The sequence below is a fragment of the Aspergillus foveolatus genome (genome assembly GCF_047715535.1).
Source record: "Aspergillus foveolatus strain CBS 279.81 unplaced genomic scaffold BDW70scaffold_37, whole genome shotgun sequence".
In the NCBI taxonomy this organism is placed as follows: domain Eukaryota; kingdom Fungi; phylum Ascomycota; class Eurotiomycetes; order Eurotiales; family Aspergillaceae; genus Aspergillus; species Aspergillus foveolatus.
This window is the reverse complement of record NW_027396101.1, coordinates 215,703-236,907: the sequence shown is the minus strand read 5'-3', so window position 1 is coordinate 236,907 and position 21,205 is coordinate 215,703. Positions and strand designations below refer to the sequence as shown.

The window sequence follows — 21,205 nt, the reverse complement described above, 5'->3', positions numbered from 1 at the left end:
CAGCCTGTCGGGTCTCTCCAGCCTAGTCACGAACAAGCCCCTGAGTCTCAATCCACTGTAGCAGCTTGATCAGTGCTAGAGACCTCTTGCTCCGTTTTACCAAGTATAGTTGTCATGATGAACCTACTCAACCTTGTTTTGCTCCTCTTGCTATCACCCTCCCTTTCTGTCGCAACATGCTACTACCCAAACGGCAACGAAGCAACCACAGACGTGCAATGTACGCCTGGTGACAATAGTGCCTGCTGCGGCAGCGGCTCCATTTGTCTGTCAAATGGGCTTTGCATGAGTATCGCCCAGCCATTCGGTCTATCGCGCGGGAGCTGTACAGACCCCAACTTTGAGATCGACGAGTGTACAAGCGCTTGCAGTAAATATTCCCCAATCCATCTCTGAAGAGTACACTGTTTGGATGGAATGAGCTAACACGCCTGACACCCAGCCAATATCCAACGCAACACCGGCTGCGCAATCGTCCCCTACAACAGCACCGACCAAGGCGTGTACTATTGTTGCAACTCAATCGTCAACAATGTGACCGGACCGAACCCTAGTTGCGACCTGGATCTCGAGCCGTTCACCCTCCAGAGCGCGACTATCGTTCCGGGCGCTGGGCTTCTGAAGAACTACGTGGAGCTGTCGGATTCGGATAATACCGCCAATACGAATATAACAGCGCGAAACAGAACGGATGCTTGCGCCGATGCCGATACCTCGGACTCGAATACAGACGTGAAAACAGTTGCTGTTGGCGCTGGGCTTGGGGTGCCCTTGGGTGTTCTTGCTCTGGCTGGGTTTCTCTGGGCCCTGTATGAGAGGAGAAGACGACTTCGAACCATCACGTCAGATTGTAAGGCTCCCGTGGCAGATTACAGCCCGATGACGGTGAGCGAGGAGTTTTACCCAAAGACTCCGGCTCTGAATGAGCAGCTTCGGTACTCGCAGCCCGTGGAGTTGGCGGATAGCTAAGGATAAAGAGCAAACCCTAAACTCATAGCTTTAATCTGTATGTTTTCTGGACAATGACAGTGTCTTGCTCTGTACGCGACTATATGTATAGCTGAAGACAAAGTAATCATGATATTATTTAACAGCAGCTTGACAGTACTCAGCTCATATCTTTCTTTGGTTAGTTATATGGTTATGCGCTCCTGCTCAAACACTACACTTGGTGAGACCGACTCATAATAAAACCAGCCTGAGAGAATCCATGTCGGTTTCTCATCATTCATCGGGGCATTCGATAAATCTTTTTATCGCCTTCCTCTCATTCCCCTTGAGCTCTCGAGATTCAACCCCAGTTCAAATCCTCGGTCTCAGCGACCTCTCGGTCTTTAGCCAAGCTTCAGTTCCAATTCTAGTTCCTCTCTCATTTCACCATACTCGTCAGACCAAACAAGACAGGAAATCAAACTCCGGATCAAAGGGATATGAATGCTAGCCCCCTGGATGTAGCTGCGCGAAACTTGTAGCTTGCCTATGCAGTCCCCCTCCCTCTTCGCTTCCGCAACGATGTTCAGGTCTACCATCCTAACCCGTTTCTAATCTCATTCCTCATAAACCATAGCCCCAGACGTGACTGAATAGCGTCTCACGCTTCGCACTACAAGGTAATGACTCCTCTACAATAACCGCACAACACCCGGTTTCTTTGGGGTGACTTCTTCTGACCTCGACTAGCGTTTCCCACGTTCACCTTGGTCTGGTGTAGATATAGATGCTCGTCAAATAACAGGTTAAGCTGCTCCTCTCATGTTCATACTGATAAACCCGGAAATCCAATGGGCGAGTTTAAGGCCGAGGTATGCTGCGCAGGTGTCTCAGAGATCAGCGCAGACTGACTGCGCCACCGGTGAGATAGATAACTGACTCTGCTGTGCTGTGGAAGTTTCACATATGCTGAGGAGATTAAATGAGATAGTACTACTCTGGATTTGAAGAAATGTGCGTTTCTAAGTCATTTTCGTGAGCTATTGGACAGACTGCCTGGTGGTCCTCGCTTCTCGTCTCAGCCAAGCTTAACGGGATGGACCTGCTGTGTCTGATTGTCAATGAACAATTCAGCTTAGTAAAGCGTCAAACGTGTATCCTATACGGATTGTATTTAGTTTGGACATAAAAAGACGCTGAGAATGCTGAGGACGAAGTCAAAAAAGTTGTTTAGTTTTGCCTGTGCGAACTAATAATTATAGACCTAGTTTACTATCACAACTCTTAATAAGCGGCCGCTTAGTGTAGTGGTTTATCACGTGTCGTTTACACCGACAAGGTCGCCGGATCGAGCCCGGCAGTGGTCACTTTTTTTTTTTCTTTTTTTGCCTTTTTTTTCTTCTCTGTTTAATCTCGATGCAAAACTTCGGTTTCGTCTTCATATTTCTCCCTTGGTCGTGTTCCATCTTAGGGGCTATACTTTTGTGCCGAAGAAATCTACGCAAGAAATCTAGTGTCATACGCAGGACAGTGGTAGTGATTATGGCCTGTATTTTGCAACGCTTCAACGAATGGCTAAAATGGCTAAACACAAGACCGCTTGTCCAGAAGAAAATGACAAGGAATGAAAGTGAGTGCGCTGAGGACAAATCGAGCATCTAAGATAACAGGCCAAATCAGCCCAAGGCGTCCCCGTTTCGTAAGAGTCATAACATGCCACAGGCGTGGCAGGGTATCGTCAATATCAAGTGAGCAACAAGCACTCGGCAATCCAAGTTACCGAGACTTCCAAACATGTTCAAGGCGAATGGGGTTAATCCAAAGTACAGGAGCAGTAAGGAAAACATTGAACGACAGATAAAATGTAGGCTAAGGAAATAAATGAATGGGGATGTTGATGGAATGAAATAAATGGTAGCTGGGTCTCTCCTGGCTGCGTTGCATGCAAGCCTAATTCTCGAGGTCTGTTTTATGGCTTTCCTGGTTGTCCTGGCTCTCGGCTGGCGCTTCTTCATCCTTCTTCTCCTCGCCCACGTCACCGTCAGACACTGGAGCCTTCCCTTTAGGTGACTCCGGTGCTTCGGTTCCCTCAGGAGCGGCGTCGTCGGAGGATGGTTCTGCTGCAGAGGGCGTGGAAGCTGCTGCCGCTTCCACTTCCGCTTTTTCAATCTCAGCTGCACGGGCTTGAGCTATATTCCACATCTCCTTGCGATTGCGCTCGTCTTTAGCCCGACGAAGACGTTCGGCTTCCTCGAAACCGCCGCTCTTCTTCAGCTTCCCCTCCTGAACAAAAGTGCCCAGTTCCTTCTGGAATAGATCGACACGGCGAGTTTCGAGCTCCTTCTGTCGGGCCTTTTCAGCTCGTTCGATAGCCTCAAGGCGGGATTCATGGTTGGGCTGGAGGGCGCGAACTTCGCCCAGCACACTGTCCTTTGCTTTCATAGGATCAACTGCCGGGTCAATCACCACATTACGCGAGGTATTTCGCAGTGTGGGACCGCTGTTGCCGTTCTGCATGGCCTGCTGCTTTGTTGCTTGCTCGACGAGAGCAAAGGTCTGGGCTGCCTTTTCCAGATCATCCTGCAGATCAGCTGCAAGATCCTCCTGCATGGTGAGCTGGTCACGTTCCTCACAAACAAGCTGCAGCTCCTTCTCCCAGATCTTGGTCCAAATCGGTTTCTCTCGCTTGAGGAATTCTTGCATCTTCTTGATCTCTTTCGTAACTGCACTGATATCTTTGCCCACGGTCTCCAGCTGTCTAGGGAGTGGTCGTACTCCTCGGCTAACAACATCTTTCCGTAGATCCTCAATCAGATCCTGTAGATCATCGACTCGCGCAACAAGCCGTTCAGACTCTTCAGCAAGCTCCTTCTTCCCGAGGTTGACACGCGCCCGGCCTGTATCTCCTTCGTAAGACGGCACAGAAGCTTCGACAGCTGAAGATTTGACGGTATCCGCTTTAGCCCGTATCGCACCCATCGAGCTCGCAATGTCCGCCGAGAAGTCAGTATATGTTTGTCGCAGCACCGCCAGATCGCGTCGCAGGCTCGACAGTTCTGCCATTTGACTGGCACTGCCAGAAATGGGGCCGCGTCGCACATCTCCGGTGACAGAGGCGCCAGCGGTAGACACGGTGGGTGCGGCGGCGAGGCGGGCGATCTCCTTCACAGCCTCCACTTGCCGATCTGAGACGCGCTGCATCATGTTTCCCTGTCCATCCAATGCTCCTTTAACACCCTCAAGTAGGCGGCGTACGCCGCCAAGCTCATCATCGAAATGCTTTTTGACTTCATCAAGGGCGTCGACGTTTAGGACGAGAACTGAGCGATCTTTAACGTCACTCAAATCCTCCAACTCGTGCCTGATACCTGAAATAGGATCTTGGATGTAGATTTCCGGCAAATCAGCACCGTTGTTGTGCGTATTCCATGCAAATTTTTCTATAAACGCCAACTGAAGTCTCCCGATGGTCAAACCAGAAGCACCTTCTGAAAGCACGTATTTCTTGATCTTGCTTCGATACTGTAGAAACAAAGTGAGTTCCTTCCCAGGGGAAGGCTGCTCGGGTGAATAGTGCGTGGCTTGAGGCGGAGTCGAAACGGCAGAGGTCGGTTGTCGATGGCTTGATTTAGGTGTTTCCGGACCCTGGTTAGTGCGAGGCCCAGCGTCCTTAACCGGCTCAAAAGCGTCTGCAAGAGACGGCTCTTGTGGCATTGGAGGCAGTACTGGTGGCCCTTCAAGGATACCATTCGCCGCGTCCTTTTCAGGCCGGGCATCGTTTTCCGTGGAGACACCATCAGGGGAAGGTTCTGCAACTGCTTCGACACGGTGCTTCACGGGATCCTCCGTGCGGCCTTGAGGTTGCTGCGGCTGAGTAGCTTTCGTCTCAACATGCCCATGTGATCGATTTGTCGAGCGCTGACGTCCATGGGCGTACGATCCACGCAGACGTACAGCATTTAGCGACTCTCGAACATCACGACCACGGTTAGGTAAAGGCGAGTTTTGGGTTGGGATCACAGGAACTCCGTTGGAAGAGGCGCCTAGATGTTTTTGTATTTGATACGCAGAGAATCTCCGCGACGCGCGTCGTTCCAGCTCTCCACTTCGCTGCAGGGCACCTATAGCATCATCCTGCTTTGGTGGTGGCGGCGGCGGCGGCGGAGGGTATTGGGAGGTCCTAGTGCTTATATCACTATCTTGTTGTGATGTTTGAGCTAGAGCATTCTGCGCTTCCCGTCTGGATGCCTCCCGATCCGAGTAGCTTCCAGATTTGATATCAGGCGACGATCTAGATGAGGCATGTGGCTTGTCTTCGAGAGATCCACTGCTGCCGTAACGGGTACGGCTTGGGCGTTTTGGAGATGCCGCGCCGGTGGGAGTCTCTTCGAACGGTGGAGGTATTTCACTCGCCGCACTACCTGCGCTAGCCTGTCGACCAGGTACCGACCTGCCATCTTCCTTTTGCTGCCGCGATCGCAGGCGTGCTTGCTTTCTCTTCAAACCGTGAAGAAGATTGATGATTATGTCACGAATACGAGGGAGAAAAACGTCGAGAGCTTGTGGCGAAGCGTCCTGGCTCAGAGTGTCTTCGAGGATCGTGCGGAGAAGATCGGGTACCGGGCCCAAGTCTGAAGTATCCACCCCAATAGCGCTGAAGGCACGACAAGCCAAATTAAATTCGTATCCTAACCGTACGTAGACGTCGGAGACCTCGCTTTCCGAAACCTGCCGGCGAGACCATTGTGTCAATGTCTCTAATAGCTGTTTTGTTGCGACGAGTAGATGCGTAACGCTTTTTTCGATTTGCGATATTTGCCCATTCGGCTGCAATTGATCACCGCCAGTTAGTCACGACGTATTTAGAGCGATAAGAAATAGACAGCAAACTTACCACGGCACTCCGGGACGACTGAGATCTTGACGAGCTTGACGAGCTGCGAGGTGCAGAAGACTGTGAAGTCATGGCGGTATCTATGCTGCTCCCCGTGGATCCAGAGTGGAAGTGCTGGGCGGAGGGGCTTCGGGCAGACCGTGAGGTGGTGCTCCCGGTGGACTGCATGTGCACACGAGGTCGGATTATTATGCGGACCTTAACGAAAGACAGCACAGACGAGGGGCGAAGATTATATTTCGATGGCGACACAGGGGACTAGGAGTCGACAAGGACTGCGAAGGGACGGCGAAGGGACGGCGGGATTACGATGCGAGAGGCGTGTGTAGGGGACAGCGAGGGCCAGAAGCGGCTCGGGAGCTGAAAGGATAACTAAGTATCGAAATAACCGGAACGCGCAGTGTTAAAATAAAGATGATGCAAATTGCGACGGGCGGATTACTCCTGAGGGTACAGGATCAAGAGAGCTGGCTCAGATGGAAAGAGGAAGCAAAGAGGCCGTGAAAGGCGTTTGCTTGCATATATTAATTGGGCTGAAGTTGAGGTGGGATCTGCGCCTGAGGCAGAAGGGAACTCTATCCAATCACATGGTACACCAGCCACCTCTGTGCCTTACGCCTCAGCTTCAGCTTTGTTATCGACGTACGGGACACCCTTGAGGCTGGGTTTATCAAGAACTTATCATGTTTGGGATACTAGAAGCACTTAAAGCAAGTGAAATAGGTCACGCCCTCCGGTCAGATCTCACTGAGCCAGCGCATCCTATAGAATGCCCTGCTGAGGCCTGCGCCGGGCAACAGACTAGCACTGTTTGGCATGTGCGCCAATCAACAACTATGCCGAGTAGTACGGGCGTTGAATGCACATTGGATTCTTCTGCCTTTTCCTGTCACGATCCAGATCCAAATCTACAGGCCATTTTCCTACACCTGTACAGTCTGCAGTCCGCAGAGCACAGAGAGCTATGCAGTATACACAGTCTGACCCAAACTTTGATCGGGGCTATACCATGCTCGTCTTAGCTTGCTAGCATTGCTGCATTATCTCAAGTACGTGGAGTCAAAGAGTCAAAGTGATGTCTGATATTTGACTTTGGGCCGTAAGCAAAGCAGAAAACATCGTAGAGCTTCAATAACTCGGATGGGCTGTGTTTGAAATGGCAGTGAGGATAGTACTGCGCGCAGGCAGACGAAGAGCAGAGACATGGGACCAACCCTGGGTAAGAAAGGTGATTCAAGTAAAGGCGCCTGGGCTGTCTCCGGCCGTGGTCCCACTGAAGAATAGGCTCTGGCTTGGACCCCGATCACCTTTAGTCTGTCCACTCCACCTCGCCCAATTCAATTCCCACCCAAACTTCACCCTCTCTCTTAAGTCACCACGTCTTCACCTGTTGTTTGGCGAGTTATTGCGATTTATTGTTCTTTTCCTTGTGCTCCATGCTATATTTGTACTCGCTTTGCAGCGTATTTCTTGTTTCTTTTCGGTTGTACACTTTTTCCCCCATTTTCGAGCTCCAGATCGCACCCCTCCTCCTTTCCAGTCACAGAGACCTCCAGGTCCCGTGACTTTTACACCTTGAGCTTAACTCGTGTGCTTTTCCTCCACCCACATCCACACACTTCCCCCTCCCACCCCTCTTTCCATCCCCTCTCGGTCCTGCAACACTTCCTCGCGCCCTCTTAGCGCAGGCGGTGTGTTGCTTCATCGTTACGACCCCTCCGACAATTACTTGAAGCTCGACGTCGGGCTGAGTACCACGACGTGAGCTTCTGTCAATCAAAGCCCAATCATGGCTTCTTCCACTGTCAACTCCGCCCCTGTTGCGAATAGCCACTCCGGCAATGCATCGGTGCAAAATTCAAGCTCTCGACCTACTTTGAGGACTAGCACAAATAAGCCGTCAGATGGTGGCAGACGACAGACTGGTAGCCCAGCGGATGGCGGGCAGAGGTACGTTTCGTTGGCCTTCCCATTGCGCTCCAATCTGCCCTTTTCGATGCCTGGCTGCTATTCATTGCTTCACTCTGGTGGCCACAGCCTCAATGCATCATTTTGTGTTGTTAGCACCATATGTATATGTCATGTATTTGTTGTGGCTGAAGTTATCATCCGTCCTTCCTATAATCTTGAGTTATATCCAGACAGTCACTCTGCTTTTATTTTCATACTACCGAACGATACCGCTGACAACTGCCATCTTTCAGGCGCAGCAATTCTCAGAAGGCTTGGACTCAAGGGACGAATCCGATTACCCAACGCCCGTCCTTTCCCCAGCAAAACGGCAACATTCCCCAGAAGACGTCGTCTCCTACGTCCACGAAGGAATCGAACACCCCGGATAATCACGCCCATGACCGCCTAGTGTTCCTATTTACTACCTTTATTGTACGTCATTTTCTCCGGTGGACTTGAGACTGTGCTCAAGCAGAGGCTCATTTATGTTGTAGGGACTCAGTACTACCGTCACCACGAAGAACGGTGACCAATTCACTGGCATACTCTCCTCATCCACTCTTGAATCCAACGAGTCTTCCGTGACTCTCAAGATGACGCATCGACATTCGAAACAGGAACAGCAGCGAGCTAATGGGGTGAGCGACGTCGCTAGTCCGTTTTTCGGGTCGGCACCAGATCACATTATGACTTTCAATATGAGTGACGTCCTTGATGTGTCCGTATTGAATGTCACCACAACTGACTTATCAGCAAAACCCAACGGTACGTTCAAATACTCTAGCGACTCTGGAACACTCCAGCCATAGATTAGTTCCTAACCTTCTCACTCCAGGACCTACCACTGGTTTCAGGACCGATGCTGATATCTCCGGAAATCTTGCCATACGCGAACGGGCGCTGAAACGCTGGGAGCCTGGGACAGATGCAAGCACCGATTTGTCTCTCGAAAATACCTCAACAGCCCTAAAACAATGGGACCAATTTGAAACAAATGCACGACTTTTCGGTGCTACTAGCAGCTATGACGAGGATATGTATACTACCCGTATCGACCGCTCGGACCCGACCTATAAGCGGAAGGAAGCTGAAGCCGCTCGCATTGCCCGTGAAATTGAGAACAGTGACACAGACAATGCGCACGTAAGAGAGGAGCGAGGGCTTCAAGCGCCGGATGCCGGCGACGAGGAAGACAAATACAGTGGTGTGCGCCGTGACGAAAAGAACTTTCCCCCGTTGGCTTCTGGTCAGCCGAACAAATACACTCCGCCTGCTCTCAGGAACTTCAGCAATCAGCTTACTGCCACTGCTCTACCACACACGGGCTCCGTCAAGCGGGCGATTAGCACAAAAGAAACCAGCCCCACAACACTGCCAGCAAAGGAGCCTGCTTTATCGCAGCAATCTGCAGCACCCGCGGTCACTTCCGCTCCCGCTGCCGAATCAGAACGAAAGCTCGTCCCTCCCAAAGCATCTTCCACAACTCCTGCTGCCACCAAGGGTGTGTCTCCCGGGAACAACTACGAGAATGAAGTGGTAGATCGTTTCCGTATCTTTGCAAACAACGAGCGAATCAAGCTGGACCAACGACGTCGTAACCAAGCAGCTGTAGACCGGTCAACCAAGCTCAACGATCTGATGAAGTTCTCCCAGAATTTCAAGCTTGCTACTCCGGTCCCAAAGGACCTGGTCCCCATCCTCGCCAAAGATCCGCGCAAGCAGGAAGCGATCATTCAACGGGCTCAGCAGAATGCTGCTGAGGAGAAAAAGCCGCCCAAGGATACTGCCGCCACGCCCGTCGATCTGAAAAAGACCGCAGATCAGGCCCAGTTACCTGTCCGCCAGGAAGGCGGCGCAACGGCTGCTCAGCCGTCTCAGACGGACCGCCCTGCTTATCCCCGTGGCCGACAAGGATATCCACCAACGGGTCCCCAAGGTGGCCCCGCAGGACGAGCTCCGCACCAACCTCTATATTCGGGTCGCCAAGCGACAGGAATGCTCGGTCATCGTCTTGCCGACAACCTCCAGCAGCGAAAAGGAGCAGCTGCCGGGCCAGTACCAACGCCGCTGCCAATCCAAGATGCCCGTGCTGCGCCGTCTACCGATCAGTCAAATGTGTCTAGTCCTACCAAAGTCCTCACACCGACATCATCTATCTCAACCAAGTTCAACGTCAAGGCTATGGAATTTAAGCCGAACCCGACGGCCAGTACATTTACACCGGGCGCATCGGCAATGCCAATGTTTGTCAAGCCTGACCCACGAGCCAAAAGTCCCTCCAATTTCTTCGGCACGCACAAGCCGCGACCCATCTCCGAGCGCCCTTCGCTTAAGGATCAATTCAATCCTATCAAGCGTATGAAGAAAGAGAGTGCAGAGCAGACTGACCGGGACTATAGTTCTAACGGCGGCATTCCCTTTGCTTACAGCACCCTACCTACGTGGAATACTGCGACTAATGGAGACGAAGAGAAGAGCTATGTGCAGATGTTCAAATCGTCTCACACTTCCCCGCAGAGTCGGTCTGCCTCGAATCCACAGATGCCTCACCAACCTCACTTACCCTACCAGTTCCAGCAGGCACCTACCATGCCACCTACCTCCGGCCCTCCCCATGGACCTCACCTTCATCCTCAACAGCATCATGGATCTGGCCCTCCGCATTTTGATGACCCCCACCGTATGCAAATGTCTGCCTCGCAATCGCAAATGTTTCCATCGCCCAGACTTCAACATGGATACCCGTCACCGATGGCACCTCATGCACAGCTTGCGTATGGCCAGCAGCCTATGCCTCAATTTTTCGTCAATCAAGGCGCACCGCAGCCCGCCCACATGAGACATTACCAAGGCGCTCCTCCATTTGTTAATCCGCAAGGTGCCATTGCAGCGCCTATCATGGTCCAGCAGCCGTCTGGAGGGCCTTACATGGGCGTTCCCCAGGCTCCATTCACGCCTCAGATGCAAATGTATTCTCCAAGCCCAGCTCATGCCTATCCCCATGTGCCACCGCCTCAACCCCATGGCGGCTACCCCAGTCCCAGCCGCGGCGCCCCTATGATGATGCATCAGAACTCGCAGCCCGGCCAAGCTCCCCAACACGTTATGTATATGCCGCCCGGCCAGCACCAGCAGCCCGTTTATGCTGGGCAGCAGCCAGGTCATTGTAAGTTGCAATGGCCCGAGAGGCAGTTATACATGTTTGCTAATAGAAACTTAGTGCCACCCGGTCGAGGAAACTACCCGCAGCAACAACCCCACTTCCAGTCTAGCCCTCACCAGGCACACCACTACCCACCTCATCAGCATCGCACGCCAAGTAGCGGCTTCAACCAGCTACCTCAAATGCCCCCTCCAATGGCTGCTCAGCCTCCTCCGGCTTCCGCTGCTCAGTCCCAGGAGACTTCAGATGAATCTAAATGATCTGGTGAAAATATATACTGGAAACCTCCTTATTTCTGCTCATGGAGGTCAGTTGTACGCAGTTCTGAATATACGGTCGGAATCCCAACGCCAAAGAATCCTCGCCAATCTTCGAGATCAGATCGTTCGCAGATTCCTGAAGCGCACTTTTTTTGAAGCTATTGCTAGCTTTTCCTCGGCATTAGTGGTCCGCACATGCCGATTATATACCTTTCTAGGGCGGATGCATTCTGTCGTTGGTTAGTCTACCACATGTAACGCGGTGTAGAGTCCCTGCTGATTGAGAACAGCTGAGATTGACGAATCCATCTTTTCAGGGTGGCCTAGTCGGACAGAAAGAATATCAGAATATGACCAGAAGGCACATTGAACTAAGCCGGCCGTGGTCTTTGCTGTCCAAGACTGGTGTCTTTGCTCGTCTCCACGTCACTCCCGCTTTGCGTATACTATATCGGGACCATGGAGATTTATCAGAATATGGACTATCTGGATCGATCTATATCGATACTATGTGCTGAGTTTGCAGCTTCTTATATTTCAAGTAACCCTTCATGATGCCAGGCCCTTTGGATGGCGAGACTGATTCCGAAGGGTATTGAAGGGTATTGTGGGCTGAAGCCAGGTTAAATTAAGGTACAGATTGCGGGTAGGAGGGAGAGTTGATAAAGTAAAGCATGAGCTGAATGACACTTGTTGGACAGATAAACTTGCCCTACTGTACATTGTGTAGAGATATGCCTAGTGGTGTTCGTCGTGTCCGAAGAGATTCTGTTGCAACACGTTAGCAGGTAGTGTCTCGACCCAGTATACAACCCAAAAAAAAAAAAAAGTTTCTCCTCAGGTCTTTTCAGTTTATGATTCGGTCTTCATTCAGCCAAAACAGCAACACCCAGCCGCGGTACTTATTCTCACTCATCCAAAGAGGGCCACAAAACCCCAGGCACCAGATTCCACAACACACAAATCCACCCCGCATCTCAACGCATCCCAGCTGTATCCAACCCAGCCCGCTGCCCACGCGTCCCGCAGTGATAGTATAAGTCTCGTGGATCCCGACACAATGTTTGCCGCAGCCATTAGTTTCTCCATTCCTCATAGAGACACAGCGGACGAGAAACCCCAGTAAGCGGCTAGCCATCGGTTTCATTGTACACATGTCTTCCCAAGGCAGAGCGCGCCGTTAGTCGTGGGCCTTGCGACTAGAGCCTTTTTGCCTTTTTATCAAGAATGTGCCTGCGTCTGGGATACGTGGGTTGGGTGAACTGGGTCGGGGTTGAGCTGAGCTGCGCTTCCACAAGGGACGCCCGGTGAAGGGGTTCTGAATACGTTGGGGCGGACTTCTCTCTGGTGTGCTGAGCGGGAGTTCCATCGGTTTGGGTGTCGCGGTCGAGGTCTCGCGGTCTGACCTTTTACCAGTGTCGCATCATCGGAGAGGTTGTGCTGGGAACATGGAGGATGACGGAATGAGAGGAGTGATCACTTACTTGCTTTTGCTTAGGCTACAAAAATAGAAGCGGTGTTGGCTGGACCTTTTCAAATAGCTTGTCAAGTTGAGCAGCGCATTATATGAACTGGCGTGTTGTGAATAGGGAGAAGTTTTGGTTGAGTCAATACGTGATGCATTAATGACAGATAGCCTAAGCCAAATCGGGGGCGGGGTCCCTACGGAGCTCGTTCATTATCCCAGGGACCCAGATAGCAGGGCCAAACACAAGACAACACAACAAGACAACTACTTCATTCAACCACGGTCTATAAACCTTCAGGAGCACGGAGCTTCTACGCGTCTCAATAACCCCTCGAATCCTTCTCCCCACTCCTCCGAATCGCTATCCTCGAACAACCTCTTTGAGTTGCGGCCTTTTCAGTTCCCCGAGCCCGAAAAGACCAACTTAGCTACCCCAAGAGCTGGCGCCAAATCACAACAATGGACTTCCTTAAATCTGCCGTCGCGTCTGCGATGGCCAAAGGCAGCTCGTTCCCATATTCTCTAGGAGACCGAGTAGACATCTCCGAGTCGATCTGGACACTTCATAACGCAACGAAGCGAGTATGCTTCTCTGGAACGTGGTTCCGCTTTTGTGCAAGGCACTGATATACACATATTTTGTATGTAGGAAGACGGTTCAGCATGCAGTGTATTCACTTTCGAAATCGCCTCGAACAAGTCACGGCTGCCGCTTGCGAAGAACGCCGTGCGGAAATCACGAACATTACGGCATCCGGGGGTGATAAAGGTCTTGGATACTATTGAGGTATGTCGCTGTCACTACACCTACAGGGCTGTCTCTCAAGAACGAATACTCATAGATGTTAGACCGAGACTTCGATTTATATCGTGACAGAACGGGTCGTCCCTCTAACCTGGCATGTGAAGCGGCGGAGCCTGAGCGAGGAGACATCTAAATGGGGTTTATATACGGTTGCAGTATGTTCATCTTGCTCGTGGTCCAAGCAAGTACTGATGAGATCTGCGTCTCAGACTACCCTGAAGTTCATTAATGAAGACGCCGCGTCAGTCCATGGTGCCGTGAGAGCATCATCAATATACACAAGTGAAAGCGGTGAATGGAAGCTCGGGGGGTTCGATATTTTAAGCTCAATGAACGATGATCAGGCAGTGATATATGTTAGTTTTTGAATCGTGGCCTACTATCACCTACTGACATGGCGCAGACATACGGTAGCCTCTTACCAGACACCGCTCGATACACTCCCCCGGAGATTGTAAAGGGAGGATGGGATGCAATTAAACGTCACCCTCTAACGGCCGTGGACTCCTATGGTCTTGCGATTCTAGTGTTCGAGGTCTTCAATGGCAACTTCACCGGAGAGGTCGGCAAGACGATGAATATTCCACCTAGCATGCACCAGAGCTATAAACGCCTGGGCACGGCTAATCCCAAACTACGACTAAGTCCGGCACACTTTGTCGAGCAAGGGAAGAAGAGTGGTGGTTTTTTTGAGACCCCGCTTATCCGGTTGACGGATGATATCGACAGTTTAGGTCTGAAGAGTGATGCTGAGAGGGAAGATTTTCTTAAGTGAGTTTCTTTCATGGTTTGTTGAGGCGATGCACTAACAAATTCAGTGGGCTGGAAAATCTTTCGGAAGACTTTCCAGAGGAATTCTTTAAGATGAAAGTACTCCCAGAGCTCTTGAAGTCGGTCGAATTTGGCGGCGGCGGCCCAAAGGTCTTGTCTGCGATCCTGAAAATCGGCGGGAAACTGTCGCAGGATGAGTTCAACGCCAAGCTTACACCTGTAATTGTGCGCTTGTTCGGGAACCCTGATCGGGCTATCAGGGTCTGCCTTCTGGATAACCTACCGATTATGGCTGAGAACCTTTCTCCGAAAGTAGTAAATGATAAGATCTTCCCTCAAATGGTTCGTTTGCCCTGTGCCTAAAAACCCTGTGTTGAGCTGACCTTTATTGCAGACATCTGGGTTCACAGACGCGGCGCCAGTCGTTCGAGAACAGACAGTAAAGGCTGTTCTGCCTATTATCAACAAACTGAGTGACCGCACGATTAACGGCGAACTTCTTAAATTCTTGGCACGGACTGCGAACGATGAACAGCCGGGCATCCGGACGAATACGACGATTTGTCTGGGGAAAATTGCGAAAAACTTGGGACAAAGCGTAAGTACACTAAATTCCTGGTTGATGCGTTGCTAAATTGTTACCAGTCAAGAGCCAAAGTTCTCGTCGCAGCTTTCACACGCGCCCTTCGAGACCCATTCGTCCACGCCCGAAACGCTGGCCTGTTGGCACTATCTGCAACGTTGGACATCTTCTCCGAGGATGATTGCGCGACCAAAGTTTTACCTGCCATATGCCCTGCCCTTCTTGACCGGGAAAAGTGCGTCAACCCTTTATTTCTTTAGTCAATCACTGACAGCGTATAGGTTGGTACGGGACCAAGCCAACAAAACGTTAGACTTGTACCTACATCGTGTTCGAAAATTCGGCCATACCATGGCCGATACAGCTCTCCCAGCGGCAAATTCAGACGCGTCCAAAGACGCTGCTCGCATAGGAACGTCCAACGACAAATCCTGGGCAGGATGGGCTATTTCCTCGTTCACTAATAAAATAGCAGCCGCTGATGGTGCCATTCAGTCTACTTCCACCCCTAAACCAGCCGAGGAACAACGCTCTGCGTCTCTGCCGCGCGTGACAACATCAACCACACCAGCACCGTTGAATGAAGCAAAAGAGATACAACCTGCGATCCAGCCACTTCTAAGTCGTTCAATGTCTGCACAGCCCACATCAGTCCGCGAGGAAGCACCTCAACCGGCAGATGACGTTTACGATGCATGGGGAGCTATGGATGATGAGGATGAGGACGGGTGGGGAAACGATGAGGACCCATTTAATACCTCGCCAACCACTACTCCATCTACTGCCAAACCTAAAGTTAGCACTGTCCCGTATGACGATGGCGGTGAACCTGATTTCGCGGGATGGCTCGCTGCACAATCAAAGGCAAAGAAACCCTTACCAAAAGGGTTGGGCAACTCTAAGACTACGTCAATCACACGGACTGCTAGTCCAAGTTCGACAGTGAAGCCTGCTGCTAAGGTTGCGACGCCTGCAAAAAAGATCGATACAAAGCCGAAGGTTGTGGATGAGGACGATGGTTGGGGGGATGCATGGGACTAATGGACATACCTTTTGTCATCCGTTTTGAGGTTAATCTCTGCCAGGGTCCGGAACGGAGTTTGGTGCTTGAGTAGACAGGGCTTTGGGATTGTTGATAAAATACCATGCGCATAGTAAGATATATTTGCAATGGACGTTTAAGATATCCTATTTACCTAATTCAATAGTTGCCTGATATTGTTAAGTTAGATGAACTCCAGGCTCAGCCCTATAGATGTATTTACTCCAAGTGTATGAGTATGGCTGGTGTTTCGACCAATCGGACCGCGGCAGCCCCGTGATCACAGCCGTCTCCACCGATTTGGTAGAGCTTCATCTTTCGACTCCTTCGCTTCTCACCGTTGTTTCGTATTCTGCACTGCTGACCCGGATCTCACGACGGACGAGCCAACCGGAATCAGATCGCGGTGTTGGCATTGTTTAGTCAAACTGTGTTGGCGGAACAAGCCAAGTGCCTCGTGCCTTTTTAATCTTGCTGCCTTGGCCGCTTCAGCCTTTACAAGAGAGCGGTCTCCGGAGAGCGCGTCTGAGGGACTGGAGACTCCCTTAGCAATCTGTGCACTATGTATGGCTTTTTAAACGCGCAACGCCCTGTCTATCTGCAAATCCTGTGATCCCATCTCCCGGGATCAAACATTCCCCGCCATGGACCCTGACGAGGCACCTCCGCCGCCATACTCCGCCGTGGACCCTTTACTTGCGCCATCAACCAGCAACAGAAATGTAACCTCATCATCAGCTGAAACCCCAAACGTCCCTCACATCCGAGGTGGAGATGCACAGCTGCATGCTAGCCGAGGGAGTACGCCCATAGCGGCCTCTGCCGCACTTCCAACTCATTTCACATCAGCCGCTGCGTACTTTGCTGAACGGCCGCCTCCTGTACTTGAAGATGCAGAGCAATACCTGGAGCATTATATAACCATCTATCCGCGAAGCCAGGCCAAGGATTTCCCGCGGCGCCCGCGATGCTGGAGTCCCCGGATGGAGAACGTCACCCAACAAGATTGGGATATGTTCTTACGGCACTTGTTTCCTCCGCATCTAGGCCTTGCGTCCTCGTCCGCTGAACTTCCGCGGCAGATGAGGGCTGAGATACGTCGGGACCGGAAAGACCGGCCTCAGGAGACGGATGAGGAGCGGGAAATGCGTATCGCTACGGTTATGAAGGAGTGGAACCAGTACTTTTTTGAGCCGCGCGCGGTGCGGATTGTATTCTTTTATGTTACAGATCCCAGGAATGCGCCGATCTCCCCTCTCTGTCCGAGGTGTTATCCGGCTGCTACGAGGGCGTCGCAGGAGAATCGCGGTGCTCAGGTACCGGAAGCTGGCAGGGGTCATCCTCTGCCAGGTAACATGCACCCCACGGTTACGGGATATCCGCAGGCTCCTATGTACCCTGGGCAAGTACCAGGGCCATACGGATGGTCAACCCCCAACCCAGCTCCATACCCACCACAGCAAGGTTCTGGATTCTTTCACCCGGCGAATCCTCATGTCTACCATTACCAATATCCGCAGTGGCAGCCCTGGGGGTGGGGCACACAACATCCGCAGCAATATGAAAGCTCGAGCCTGAAAGGCGGTCCATTAAGCTGGTTCTCGAGTCTTGCCGCGCAAGCCCAGAAATACGGCGACCGCATCTCGGAGCAGGCTCTGCATTACGGGGATCAGATAACGGCCCATGCACAGTACTACGGCAGCAAGGTCGAAGAACAAGCTATGGCTCATGGCCGCTGGATCGAAGAGCAAGCAGGCCTTAGTGGTCGAAAGGCTGAAAGCGCCTTTTCTGGATGGAACCAGCCCCCGCAGGCATATCCATACTACTATCCGCAACCACAGCCCCAGCATCAGTCTCAGACTTCCGGCACCCCTCAATATACCCAGCAAAGTCAATCCGCACAGGAGACCACAGTAGCCCAGACCCAGCAACTTTCTTCTGACCAACAACCGCAGCAACAACCACGACAGCCAGCAAACTCAACTTCCTACAACCGCCCCCGACGGGATTCTACCTCGTCCACGGCCTCTGACTCCTCCCTCTCCTCCATCGATTCCATTTCCACAACCTCGGACCTCTCCTCTTCTGACCTCGCCACCGTCCGCGCCCAACTCCTTTCCTTATCCGCCCACCATGACCGCGACCTCTACGACGCAGCCGTCGAACTCCGTCGGCAGCTCGACGCTCTCCGCGAATCTCGACGGCAAGCCCGCGTCTCTTCAACCCGCCGTTGGAGACCGGGATGGGGACAGTCGCGAAATGATCAGCACTCAACGTCGCAGTCGTCACACCAAGGACGGAGTAGCTGGGGAAGGTGGGAGTCACCGGCAGATCGGCAGCGAAACCAGGCGGAACGGCGGGCCGCGAAGGAGGAGCTGAGAGCTACGAGGAAGGCGTTTCGGGATGTTGTGAAGAGGGCGCGCGAGGAGCAGAAGGAGTTGAGGAGGGCGAAGAAGGCGAGAAGGAGGCAGGAGAGGAGGGAGAGGGAGAGGAGGCTGGCTCAGGGTCAGAGTCAGGGACAAGAGGAGACGGCTTCCGAAGCTGGCTCTGCGCCTGCACCGCTTTCTGAGTCGAATCTGGAGCAGCGGTTGCAGAATCTTGAGCTGGGCAATGATTCGCAGAGTCGCGCTGTTTCAGCACATACTACGCAGCGCGCCGATGCCGATGCCGGCTCCGAGAGTAGCGCGATTAGTTCGACCAAGACACCCAGCGCCAGCTCTGAGGAAGAACCTGAGCCTGCCAAGGAGAAGGGAAAGGAACAGAAGCCTATCAAGGGAACCAAATGAGTAAAATGATCGACACGAGTATAATATGGTGTTTTGGTGTTCGATTTATTTTGGTTACTTTATATACTGTCTCAATGTGTTATATCTCCTCTTGAAGATCATCGTTACATGCAGTCGCTCGCTGCGTAGCTCTAAGTGAAGCCGCAATCATCTGCCGCGGTATACAACTCGACATCCTAAACTGACGCTGTCTGCGCTTCATTCTTCTCCACCAAGTCACCGACCCCGAGACTCCGTCCAACCTTGACCCTCACCATCTTCTCCTTCTCCTTCTCGTCCTCTTTCTTTCCCAGCTCCCCCACCTCATCGCCCTCGTCCGCGTCCTTCTCGTCAGCCGCATGGCGCTCCCGGTCCTTCCGCTCGATCTCCGCCCAATCAAGCCACATGTTCGACAGATCCATGCGCATCGCGTAAGCATCCTCCCCGTCAGCATAATACTTGCTCTCAACGCTATCGACCTGGAAGCCCAGTGTATCGCGGTAGAGGTGCAGCGCAGCAGTATTGGAGACACGCACATGCAGAGAAACGAATTGCGCGCGGTGCGACTCAGCCATTGCCCTCTCTATAAACCAAACCGTCAGCAACAAACACTACAAACCCACCACCCACCTGCGGTAGGAGTAAACGTACGGGACATCCTCATCAGCCTCTCCGCAATTCCCAGACGCCGGTGTGTCCTCATAACGCTCAAGCTGGTGATATGCCCATGCTGCACACCATCCGTCGGCTCCTCCTCCATCTTGGCAAGCACATACCCTACGACTTTGGGGTAATGGCCTGCGATCTTGCCGTCGGGGTACCCATTGCGGGGGCGGACGACGGCCACAAAACTGAGCTGCGGCCAAGTGAGGGCGTGGTAAAGGTAGTATTTCAGGAAGTAGTTCTCCGGAAGGTTTGTGATGTTGCAAGTTTGGATGGAGGGGAGAAGGTCGATGTAGGAGGGGTATGAGGAGAGAGGGACGATGTCGACCATTTTGTCTGGCTCGCGGTGTGTCTCCGGTCGATCGATTTCAAAGCTTCGGGGTTCGGATGAGTCTTTGTCGAGGTGAGGGAGAGGGAGTGACCAGATTAGTTGTGTGTATGAGGTGTGAAGATGAGGTTGGACTCGAGCTGCTCCGATATTTGAGTGTGGGGCGCTAAGCCTCTTTGGGAATGTATACTTCCCCGGAGACTATAAAGTTTACAGGATGCTATAACCACCCGATGAATCTAACTGTTGCCCTCTCCAAATAATCAGGCGGAGCCAAGGGAATATCTTGCCTTACTGGGTCACTAATATCTTAAGGACATCTGGACTGAGGCTAAACACTGGAAGCTCTGGCACCGGTCGATACTTCTAAATCAGTCCAGAAGGGAAGCCGTGCGGCAATATTCGGCCTATGGTGAGATAATTTACAAGAGAATCACTATATAATATGAATACCGATTTGAATGCAAGCACACCTTAGCTTACCAGAACCCTTCCCCGCACTACCCCCCATCCCACATAAAGCTCGTCGTTGTCAAGCTCCTGCTCGGAAGCCGGCTGGCACCCTTCGACCTGCTTGTGCAAATCCAGCGCTCCTCGCTATAGCTATATTTCCTGATCGCCTTCAGACTCCATATACGGTCCCTGTTGGCCAGCGTGAAGGCATTTTTGGTCTTGACTTTCTCACTGCTCAGCCATTCGGCCCCCATCCCAAATAAGCTGCGGCGATTCTGGTGGCATAGGCTCTTGCGTCTCAATCTGCTTAAGTTGTTGTTGTTGCTGCTACGACTGCTGCTGCGACTGCTGGTCTGACTGAGGTTTATGAGGACGTCTGGAAGACTTCGACCTGGACTTCGAACCGGATCTTGAACGAACAAGTCCAGTTTTCCTAGCACATTTATCCGCTCCCCAGCAGATACCCCCGACGCAGAACGAGCAATAGCAGATGCATAATATGCAAAGGTCCTGCCAGGTCACTATATTATACGGAAAGTCGCCCTCTAACGGATCGCAGGAGCAGGATAAACAGAGACGCATTTTGCGGCTGGATTGTACACGAAAAAGGAAATAGATATCCGACATAAGCTTTTCTGCTCTGGAGGCCTATATTGTTACTGGGATAAAGTCATCAGATAGTATGTACATGACGTTGGACGTACGAGATCACATGCTGTGGCGCAGTATGCCTTGATGTTACAACCTGCCTCGTCGCAGCCGTGGTAAGTGTGGCTACGCTTGAAGACATAAATGAAAATTGAGTTGCTGCCGGTCTACCATAATCTCAACGGTGCTTACTCCGGTTCTGTTCTGAACACTTTTTGAGTTTGGTCAATTGTTGCAATTTTTTTTCTTCTTTCTCCCCCCCCTCTTTTGGAAGAGGGAGCGTATTGGAGTGGGAAAGAAAGATTATATGAGAAAATTGGGAGGCAGCAGATGCACTGTTTCCCCATGAGGTTAGTATTAGAATTTGCTTCCTACTTTGGACGAAGCTCAACCAGGAAGTCCCTGTTCTGTCAAGCAAACAACTGAATTGGTATTTTGATCCACGTTTCGAGTTTTTTTTTAGGCTGATTCAACTCAGA

The 21,205-nt window shown here is 51.8% G+C and overlaps 7 protein-coding genes and 1 non-coding gene across 8 annotated transcripts; 5 read left to right on the top strand and 3 right to left on the bottom strand.

Moving 5' to 3' along the window:
* The first annotated feature begins 46 nt into the window (after positions 1-46).
* On the top strand, positions 47-1,076 carry BDW70DRAFT_79389 (uncharacterized protein). The gene is made up of 2 exons (XM_073744874.1): positions 47-370; positions 443-1,076. The coding sequence occupies exons 1-2, from the start codon at positions 115-117 to the stop codon at positions 967-969; spliced, it is 783 nt and encodes a 260-aa protein (XP_073594456.1). The 5' UTR covers positions 47-114; the 3' UTR covers positions 970-1,076.
* A 1,147-nt stretch (positions 1,077-2,223) lies between these two features.
* Positions 2,224-2,297, top strand: BDW70DRAFT_t130. The gene has a single exon. It is a non-coding gene; the product is annotated as a tRNA-Val (tRNA).
* Positions 2,298-2,583: 286 nt separating this feature from the next.
* Positions 2,584-6,302, bottom strand: BDW70DRAFT_79388 (formin-mediated actin nucleation enhancer). The gene is made up of 2 exons (XM_073744873.1): positions 5,825-6,302; positions 2,584-5,757 (listed from the first exon to the last, which is right to left on the bottom strand). Exons 1-2 carry the CDS (start codon positions 5,990-5,992, stop codon positions 2,881-2,883), a joined length of 3,045 nt encoding a protein of 1,014 aa, XP_073594455.1. The 5' UTR covers positions 5,993-6,302; the 3' UTR covers positions 2,584-2,880.
* An 883-nt stretch (positions 6,303-7,185) lies between these two features.
* BDW70DRAFT_79377 (putative PAB1 binding protein (Pbp1)) lies at positions 7,186-11,350 on the top strand. The gene is made up of 5 exons (XM_073744872.1): positions 7,186-7,774; positions 8,029-8,209; positions 8,272-8,542; positions 8,613-10,943; positions 10,998-11,350. Exons 1-5 carry the CDS (start codon positions 7,614-7,616, stop codon positions 11,198-11,200), a joined length of 3,147 nt encoding a protein of 1,048 aa, XP_073594454.1. The 5' UTR covers positions 7,186-7,613; the 3' UTR covers positions 11,201-11,350.
* Positions 11,351-13,127: 1,777 nt separating this feature from the next.
* On the top strand, positions 13,128-16,003 carry BDW70DRAFT_169270 (COPI-interacting protein CEX1; the record flags this gene model as incomplete). The annotated part of the gene is made up of 9 exons (XM_073742641.1): positions 13,128-13,250; positions 13,318-13,455; positions 13,518-13,628; positions 13,683-13,820; positions 13,877-14,244; positions 14,292-14,586; positions 14,639-14,842; positions 14,890-15,062; positions 15,109-16,003. The coding sequence occupies 9 exons, from the start codon at positions 13,128-13,130 to the stop codon at positions 15,866-15,868; spliced, it is 2,310 nt and encodes a 769-aa protein (XP_073594453.1). The 3' UTR covers positions 15,869-16,003.
* Positions 16,004-16,215: 212 nt separating this feature from the next.
* On the top strand, positions 16,216-18,743 carry BDW70DRAFT_79360 (uncharacterized protein). Its single transcript, XM_073744871.1, has one exon. It carries the CDS (start codon positions 16,514-16,516, stop codon positions 18,653-18,655), a length of 2,142 nt encoding a protein of 713 aa, XP_073594452.1. The 5' UTR covers positions 16,216-16,513; the 3' UTR covers positions 18,656-18,743.
* BDW70DRAFT_79359 (peptide alpha-N-acetyltransferase complex A subunit ARD1) lies at positions 18,744-19,722 on the bottom strand. The gene is made up of 2 exons (XM_073744870.1): positions 19,286-19,722; positions 18,744-19,217 (listed from the first exon to the last, which is right to left on the bottom strand). The coding sequence occupies exons 1-2, from the start codon at positions 19,626-19,628 to the stop codon at positions 18,832-18,834; spliced, it is 729 nt and encodes a 242-aa protein (XP_073594451.1). The 5' UTR covers positions 19,629-19,722; the 3' UTR covers positions 18,744-18,831.
* Positions 19,723-20,053: 331 nt separating this feature from the next.
* On the bottom strand, positions 20,054-21,090 carry BDW70DRAFT_139638 (uncharacterized protein). The gene is made up of 3 exons (XM_073737438.1): positions 20,919-21,090; positions 20,783-20,857; positions 20,054-20,718 (listed from the first exon to the last, which is right to left on the bottom strand). Exons 1-3 carry the CDS (start codon positions 21,071-21,073, stop codon positions 20,406-20,408), a joined length of 543 nt encoding a protein of 180 aa, XP_073594450.1. The 5' UTR covers positions 21,074-21,090; the 3' UTR covers positions 20,054-20,405.
* Between the last annotated feature and the right edge of the window lie 115 nt (positions 21,091-21,205).

Bases quoted from the DNA above. Each gene is read 5' to 3' on its own strand.
- BDW70DRAFT_79360 (XM_073744871.1), top strand. From the start codon at position 16,514: ATGGACCCTGACGAGGCACCTCCGCCGCCATACTCCGCCGTGGACCCT.
- BDW70DRAFT_79359 (XM_073744870.1), bottom strand. From the start codon at position 19,628: ATGGTCGACATCGTCCCTCTCTCCTCATACCCCTCCTACATCGACCTT. The intron at 19,218-19,285 runs GTACGTTTACTC...TTTGGTTTATAG, and splicing joins GAGGCTGATGAGGATGTCCC to AGAGGGCAATGGCTGAGTCG.
- BDW70DRAFT_79388 (XM_073744873.1), bottom strand. From the start codon at position 5,992: ATGCAGTCCACCGGGAGCACCACCTCACGGTCTGCCCGAAGCCCCTCC. The intron at 5,758-5,824 runs GTAAGTTTGCTG...GATCAATTGCAG, and splicing joins AGTCGTCCCGGAGTGCCGTG to CCGAATGGGCAAATATCGCA.
- BDW70DRAFT_79377 (XM_073744872.1), top strand. From the start codon at position 7,614: ATGGCTTCTTCCACTGTCAACTCCGCCCCTGTTGCGAATAGCCACTCC. The intron at 7,775-8,028 runs GTACGTTTCGTT...GCCATCTTTCAG, and splicing joins CCAGCGGATGGCGGGCAGAG to GCGCAGCAATTCTCAGAAGG. The intron at 8,543-8,612 runs GTACGTTCAAAT...TTCTCACTCCAG, and splicing joins CTTATCAGCAAAACCCAACG to GACCTACCACTGGTTTCAGG.
- BDW70DRAFT_139638 (XM_073737438.1), bottom strand. From the start codon at position 21,073: ATGGGGAAACAGTGCATCTGCTGCCTCCCAATTTTCTCATATAATCTT. The intron at 20,858-20,918 runs GTAAGCACCGTT...TATGTCTTCAAG, and splicing joins GTGTTCAGAACAGAACCGGA to CGTAGCCACACTTACCACGG. The intron at 20,719-20,782 runs GTACGTCCAACG...ATAGGCCTCCAG, and splicing joins GCGCCACAGCATGTGATCTC to AGCAGAAAAGCTTATGTCGG.
- BDW70DRAFT_79389 (XM_073744874.1), top strand. From the start codon at position 115: ATGATGAACCTACTCAACCTTGTTTTGCTCCTCTTGCTATCACCCTCC. The intron at 371-442 runs GTAAATATTCCC...CCTGACACCCAG, and splicing joins CGAGTGTACAAGCGCTTGCA to CCAATATCCAACGCAACACC.